We start from the raw sequence: 7,936 nt of genomic DNA on the forward strand, positions 1-7,936 counted from the left end.
GGCAGGGGCCGCCGGAGCGCCCCCGCCTTTTCTGGGCGGGGGGAAGCCTCGCTCACCAATGAAAAGTGGCCGCTTCCCGAAGAGGAGGAAAAAAAAAAGTTTTCCTGTTGACTGTTGGAAGCGAATTGAGCAATTATCTAGTTTACCTTCTCCTCTTGGAAGTTAACGATTGGCGAGATCTTTGCTGCGTTATTGACACAACACTTTCTATTGATAGAAATAAGTAGTGATTGTCCCCGAGTCATCCGTACGCCAAGGCGACTGCGATGGGCTGGCATGAGTCCACTGGGCTGGGAAGGCTGGTTCGGCTGCTGATGCTGGGGGGGAGGAGGAGGATGGTGCTGCCCTTGACGGTGCTCGTCTTCCGATCTGCAGATCAGTGACAAGACGGGGAAAAAAAAGAGGCGTCGACGCGAGCAGCTTGGACCCGGCTCCCACGCGCGAGGCAGACATGGATTGTAGTGCCCATCACCCGGCCACCAAAATCTTGGCGACTCCGGCGTCCAGAGACAGCCTGCCGGCTAGAGGCAACATGATCAGCGCTTCCAAACCCCTCGCCTTTTCCATTGAACGAATCATGGCCAGGACTCCAGAGCCCAAGTCTCTGCCCGTTCCCCATTTCCTACAGGGGTCCGTACCCAAAGGAGACCCCAAGCACTCCCTGCACCTCAACTCCTCGCTCCCGTGCATGATTCCCTTCGTGCCGGTGACCTACGAGGCCAGCCCCAAGGCAGGGATGACCGGGGCCGAGCCGAGAAAAACTAGCCTGGACTCCTCCGCTCCGTCCCCGGCGGCCTCGTCCTTTAGCTGCAGCGATCTGTTGAACTGTGCGCTGAGTCTGAAGGGGGACTTTGCCCGCGACGCTCTGCCTCTCCAGCAGTATAAACTGGTCCGACCTCGAGTGGTCAACCACTCCTCCTTTCATGCCATGGGGGCTCTGTGCTATTTCAACCGGGCCGACGGTCCCTGCCACCCGTCGGCCAGTGTCAACATACACCCAGTGGCCTCCTATTTCCTCAGCTCCCCTTTGCACCCACAACCCAAGACGTATTTAGCAGAGAGAAACAAACTGGTCGTCCCGACTGTGGAAAAATACCCCTCGGGGGTGGCTTTCAAAGACTTGTCCCAGGCCCAGCTGCAACATTATATGAAAGAAAGTGCCCAGATCCTCTCGGAAAAAATTGCTTTCAAAACCTCCGAATTCAGCCGAGGCTCTCCCAACAGCAAACCCAAAGTTTTCACTTGCGAAGTGTGCGGAAAGGCAAGTACCTGGGTTGGTTTGGGTTGGGAGAGCTGGGCTTGCGGATGTTTTGCTGTCTTTAAAAAAAAAAGGGTTATCCCCCACCCCCCGGGTCCCCCATCCTCACCCCGACCCCAGTTAAAACCTGAATATCCCCGTGCCGCTAACCCGCTCAATTTGTGTTCAACTTTAAAGGTATTTAACGCGCATTATAACTTAACCCGTCACATGCCGGTGCACACCGGGGCCAGGCCCTTTGTTTGCAAAGTTTGCGGAAAGGGCTTCAGACAAGCCAGTACCCTCTGCCGTCACAAGATCATTCACACCCAGGTAAGTCAAGTTATCCATTTTTTTTGGGGGGGGGGGAGAGGATCCAGGATATCATTCTTTCCTCAGCTTTTCACTGGAAGTTTTCAGACTTCCAAGTTTTGGTTCCCTGTTTGATGGAAAAGGGCCCTGGGAAATGGCTAAATTCGGGAATTGTTGGGGAATTTTTCTTCCTCTCCTTTGTTTATGCCCAGGAAGAACACGGGGAGGAAAGGCTAAAGGTTAGCGTGCCACTTTCCACTTTGCTTTCCTCCACTAAAAATGAAACAAACAAATATCCCGACTCCTTTGTTTCTCCCCCCTCTAGGAAAAACCTCACAAATGCAACCAATGTGGTAAAGCATTTAACAGAAGTTCCACTTTAAATACTCACACTCGGATACACGCCGGCTACAAACCTTTTGTTTGTGAATTCTGTGGCAAAGGATTTCATCAAAAAGGTACAAGATATAAACCCCGCTATCTTTCTGTGGTCGTTACTCTGGCTAGTCTTTCTACCGTGAGCTCAGCTTAATTTGTTTTAAAACGTTTAGGAAGATCATCTTTATAGCAGAATGTATTTTGCGAATTCGTTTGAGTTCCAGTGTTTTGTTCCCTTTCCAGAGTTTGGTTCGGTTTTAGATGCAAGGAAACAGGCTTGTGTTTTTTCCCCTACTTGAATGCACACATTCGTTTCGTTGAGATGTGTAAATAAAGGCCTTGACAATCTGAATCCTAGATAAAAACGGAATTTTTTTTCAAATGAAATTTAACCACACACACACACACACACACACACACACACACACACACACACACAGTGCAGAGAAATGAAAGGGAACGGACTTTGGGTCCTAGCCTGCTGCCTACAAGAGGAGCTTAGCCGGTCTCTGGCCTCCATCACTCCCGCTTATCTCCTTCCCTCTCCGCTGTCAAGAGTAATATTTCTGTCGTTTCTATGTTTTTCAGGAAATTACAAAAACCACAAGCTGACCCACAGCGGGGAGAAGCAGTTCAAATGCAACATCTGCAACAAGGCCTTCCACCAGGTCTACAACCTGACTTTCCATATGCACACCCACAACGACAAGAAACCCTTCACGTGTCCCACCTGCGGCAAGGGCTTCTGCAGGAACTTTGACCTCAAGAAACACGTCCGTAAGTTGCACGATAGCGCCCTGGGACTGCCCCGGGCCACAGCCGAGGCCAGCGTGGACCCCCCGCCCCCGATGCAGCCTCAGCCCCCGATGCCCCCGCCGCCTCCTCCCGGATCACTGCAGTCTCCTCTTCATCAGGGCCACCAGTGAAAGCGCCGACCCGCCACCTCTGCCCGGCCAGTGGGCCCCGCTGCTTCTTCAACGACGCACTGGGTGGGAAACTGAGCGCTGATTCGGCCTATCTAGCACCTGGGAGCAGACAGCACCCACCCAGTCTCCTCGTCTCGGTGGAGGCCAACAGAAGGCTCGGCCGCCACCGCCCTTTGGCCTCTTTGCATGCACCTGCTAAACGGTTTTTGTGTATTATACTTGATATAGCCACTAACAGTCATGAAAGTTTTTTTTAATTATTTTTTTCTGTTGTTCGTTTTCTTTTCTTAAAAACAAAATAAGACTTTTTTCATCTCGGGTGGAGAGATGGTGTTTTCGTTTTGTTTTTTAAAAAAGCAAATTTCTGCTGTATTTATTGGAATCTGTATTATCCTATCCGGGAATGCTGCATCACTTTAATTTTATTATTGTATATATTTCCATTGTGTTGATTCTGCCATCTCCAGATGCCTGCTGATCGCTTCATCTCTTCTTTCCCTTGAGTATCACAATACAGTATATTTGCATGTATGTGTGTGTATAGAGACATACACAATATGTATACACAAAATACATTGTATGTGTGTATATGGAAACAAAGAGTACCCTGCATCATATGTATATGTGAATATACATACACATATATGCATCCCCACACGAATGTGTTTACAATTTACTGTATACACATACATATATGCACAGTGCATAAAGACCTACATATATAAATGCATAACCTACAAATACACCACTCAAGCACACAGATATACGCCTATGTATACTGGATCGAGCTGGTTCTTTATGTATGGATTTGAATTTCAGTTTTGATTCTTGCACGTGAAAAACTGATTCGTGGACTGGTGAAAATAAATACTTGGAACATGCTAAGCTAAACAACAAATTGCAGAGCTCTGTATTCTTCAGTTTTGAGGTCATTGATTTAAAAAAAAATATTCAATTTTGTAAAACCTGTCCCCATGCATTGATCTGGAAAGATATTAGGAGCAAAGGTCTTGAAGTGGCTTCGAGTTTTTGCTCTTGCCAGGGGCCGGATATGGAGGTTTCTAATGGTAGTGAGTCTTTGTGACATCTCAATGCTGTGATATACAAATGTTAAAAATAAGAATGAGGGAAGGGCATATATGGACATAATACCCTTATAAATATTAAGTTTACATACAATATAGAGTGTATCGCATGCATCTTATTCACCTATTACGAACTCGGAGCTTGCAACGGAAACCTTAATATATTGTGGAATTGTTGGTGGTGGTGTTGTGTGTATGTGTGTTTTTAATGAGTGTATATGTTTATAGACGAATGCACCTTCATCCAAGGAGGGAACATGGATGAAAACCAAACTGTGCTTGGTGCCAGGTCCTTGAAATGCTTCAAGTGTTAATCAGCAGCTCCGCTGTGAGCCCAGGCTCTGGTGTTTTCTAACTGCAAGTCTCTCCTGTTTTCTTGCCAAAACAGTGAAACAACTGCTAAAGACTTTAATTAAGAGGGGTAATTAGTTCAGATTTATCAAAGCCGGGTTGTTATACTATTAGCTGCTCAGTAGAAGCTGCCAGACAAGCCTCACAACCAAGCCCGCTCTTCCTTCCTTGCTGCCCTGGGCTCTGTCTGCTAAACTGCTAGGGGAAGGGGACAGAAGCCAACTCAGGGGAACCTTGGTTCCAAGACAAAAAGGTGACTGGACATGGTGCAAACAGTTTCACCCCCCACACACACACTTGTCACTGTCCGCGTGTTCCAAACAAGATGCGGCTAGTCCTAAATGGTGGGTGTCCATCCCTTTCCCCAATACTTCTCCTACCCCAAAGTCCTTTCCATATAAGCACCTTAATTAGCTACTGGTCATAATCGAAAACAGACACATTAAAGGCAAATTCTTGGGGGAGGGGGAACTGAGATGATTTTTTTCCCCCAGGTTTTTTCCCTAGGGTGATGTCAATTCAGACCCTCCAGACTGAGGAGGAAGAATATAAGTATGTATATATATATATATATATATATATATATATATATATATATATATATATATATACATACATACATACACACACACATTACGCCATTGCATTTCTGAAAGGAAAGAACGAAGGTGCCCGCTTTGGGAGGGAGGGGAGAGCCACACTAAGGTATTACATGTTGAGAGGGTCTAGGAAGAGAATTGCATCAATATTCTCCAACATTTCTTTTACAATTTAGTGTAATAGGAGTGTCTTGCTAGTTTTCCCCTCTTTTTTCGTGGATGTTTGTAACCAGCGGGGATTCCTGGGGGAGGGATGGTAATAAGTGGTCACGGCCCCAGGGATCCATGAAAAAGTCTACATTTGATGCTCTGGGGCTATAAAGATTAACGCTGAATTCTTCATCCGGGTCATTTGGGAGCAAAGGCGAATTGACTTGAGATGCCCTTAAGGTAAAATTAGTTGAAGGAAAAAAGGGCAGAAAGGAGAGAGAACAGCAAAACAACGAAAATACGATTTAAGAGGGACATCAGGAAGCAAATTTAGTTGTGACTGGCAGATTGTATTCGATGTATAGGACTGAGGATCCCAAGTCACTGTAACCCGCAGGCAGTGAAACTTTCCGAAGCTCCAGAATTTAAATCATTAGGCATAATCCTGATTTATCCTGGCTCTCCATTTATATTCCTCTTTCCCTAACCCACCAGTGTCCTTTGTGATCAAGAGATATTTGCCAGATTTAAGTTTGAAAAGCTGTCTCCCTATAATGCTTTTCCTTTGCCTATGGAAGTACCTAATCCATAATTACATGGATTCTCAATTATTACAACCCTGAGAAACCCTGTCTTTCCCTAACATGCAGGCTTGCTCTCTAATCCTATCCCCAAATTGGCCCCATCCATTCACAGCTGGCCATATCCAACTGTTGAGTCCTAGGAGGAAGAATTCGTATGTGTTGGGGTGGGGTGAGAGGTGGGGTCGGTTGGATAAGGTTCAAGGTCTCGCTCTTTTGGAAGGTATCAGTGGTCCTAGATTGAAAACATTTTGTTCTATTTGACTAAGTAGAGTGGGGGCAGAGGGTCAATATAGTTATAATTGACATATTTGGGCCAAAGCTTAAACCTTTGCTCACTTGAATTGGTGTTCACAAGTGCTTTAAAACCCCAGGAGTCATACTTCTGGAGCTTCAAAATGATGACTTCATTGGTCGAGAGGGAAAAGGGAAACTGTGAAGATGACCTTGCTGTGAGACACTTGAAAGTGCATACAGAATGGATATGCATTTATTTTAACCCTCTAACCCATATTTCTCAGAGTAATTCAGGAAGGGGTTTTTATCATATTAAAAAAAAACACAACTTACATACTCTTAACAGATATGGGGCTGACAAAGCAGGAAATGATATTGTCTGTAAATGGATATCCAAGTATGGTTTTCTTTTTGTAAAGGCTGTTGTGGGATAGTGCAATAGTTTTAGAGAAATAAAGGTGGGGAAAGTATATCCAGTTGAACAAGATAGAGAATTAGAATGGACTTTATCTAGAGTCAAACACTCAAAAGAAAAACTTGTCTGGAAACAAAACCCACAGGGTTTATGGTAAAACTAATTTAAGGTGAAGAAAATTTCCTCCTGAAAAGGCATGAGTTTAAGATTTTAAGTTTGCAGGAAAAGACTTTTTAAAACTGTCAGTAAAGCAATTTTTCCCCTTCCATGTTGAAGGTTGATTGTTTTCCTTAAATACTTTAAAGTTTGTGTGTGTGTGTGTGTGTGTGTGTGTGTGTGTGTGTGTGTGTGTGTGTGTGCCCTTACTCAATTTAAAATTCAAACTTTTCAATGGAACTTTAAAGGCATAAACTTCATTTTGGCTCAGTCCCAGATTACCTTATTTTCACCAGAGGTTAGCCAAAAGCTTTGCTTATGTTTAGTAGGGAAGGAATAACTAGTGTCCAGATTTGCTACAGAGGGATATGGTTGGTATATAACTCCCTCTATGGGGATTAGCCATTTCCTCAGAGAACTTAGGGCAAGGTTTCAAGGGTCAATTTTAGAAAAAGACTAGCTGCCTTGTCCCTCATTCATTTTGGAAACAAACACTTTGCTGAATAACTATGCAAAATTGAAGCTTTTTATATTTTAAAGATTAATGCAGGAATTTACATTTTGTCATCAGCAGTTCATTTTTTCTCTTTACTTTTCAATTTAACAATGCTATTTGCTTAATATTTTGGTCCCAAGTGTCATTGTTTGTCAGCCTTTCAAAAAATCAGTTTGGGGTGAAATTTTTGAAGGTCAAGGAATTATAGGCATTATATCAGGTCACCTATTAAGCCAAGACTTAATTGGGGCATCATCTGGAATTTTTATTTGCTAGTGAATTCTGAAACTTTGTGAGTTCATAAAGAAGCCTTTTCCACTGAGAGGACTTCTTTTGAAGAAATGAATATAAGCTATTTAAGATTATAATACTTTTTCAGATGCTTCTGACACCATGAACTTGCTTTTTGATCAGAATTAATTATTATAGTTAATATGTATTATATTTTTGTCATAACTGTAAGGGGCTTTAGATAGCATGTCAGGGGAAGAGGTTAACCTAGACCATATAAACAAAAAATAGTGCATATCTAACTTACTCTGATCCTGGGAAAAATATCTCAGAAATTTCAAATTTGAAATAGAATCAAAAAGTATTTTCTTTGGCACTTAAATCAACTGCAGTTACCATGTATTATAAGACATCCACTATTGTGATAGTTTTCATACTGATTATTTGTATTTTTCATGTATCTTATAATTCAGGATATTTCATATTTAGCACTTTTGAAGCCTAATTGGGCAGATATTTATACCCTTATCTATCCAAATGTATTAGAAAAGAAACAATGCACTCAATGCTGATATAAAGCTGCTGGCATACCCTCCACACACACACACACCTACATGCACACACATATACACACACACACAAGATATTTTGAACAGATTCAGATGCCTTTTACTTCATGTTTTGAAAGTATATAGCCTATTAAAAGAAGTTTCATTTTTATCATAATGCAGTATGATACATTGAAGATATGCTGGATTTGGGAGCCAATCCTGTATGACCTT

At 43.2% G+C, this 7,936-nt stretch overlaps 1 protein-coding gene across 1 annotated transcript; it reads left to right on the top strand.

The window, feature by feature from the left end:
* Positions 1–450: 450 nt before the first annotated feature.
* Positions 451–2,853, top strand: LOC141493828 (fez family zinc finger protein 1-like). Its single transcript, XM_074195142.1, has 4 exons — positions 451–1,261; positions 1,436–1,570; positions 1,875–2,007; positions 2,516–2,853. Exons 1-4 carry the CDS (start codon positions 452–454, stop codon positions 2,851–2,853), a joined length of 1,416 nt encoding a protein of 471 aa, XP_074051243.1. The 5' UTR covers position 451.
* Positions 2,854–7,936: the final 5,083 nt, after the last annotated feature.

Source organism: Macrotis lagotis, chromosome 7 (assembly GCF_037893015.1).
Source record: "Macrotis lagotis isolate mMagLag1 chromosome 7, bilby.v1.9.chrom.fasta, whole genome shotgun sequence".
Classification (NCBI taxonomy): Eukaryota; Metazoa; Chordata; class Mammalia; order Peramelemorphia; family Peramelidae; genus Macrotis; species Macrotis lagotis.

What these genes read in the sequence shown, in the direction of transcription:
- LOC141493828 (XM_074195142.1), top strand. Translation starts at nt 452, where the DNA reads ATGGATTGTAGTGCCCATCACCCGGCCACCAAAATCTTGGCGACTCCG. An exon ending in ACAAGATCATTCACACCCAG is followed by an intron (nt 1,571 to 1,874) that starts GTAAGTCAAGTT and finishes TCCCCCCTCTAG; the next exon opens with GAAAAACCTCACAAATGCAA. An exon ending in CAAAGGATTTCATCAAAAAG is followed by an intron (nt 2,008 to 2,515) that starts GTACAAGATATA and finishes TATGTTTTTCAG; the next exon opens with GAAATTACAAAAACCACAAG.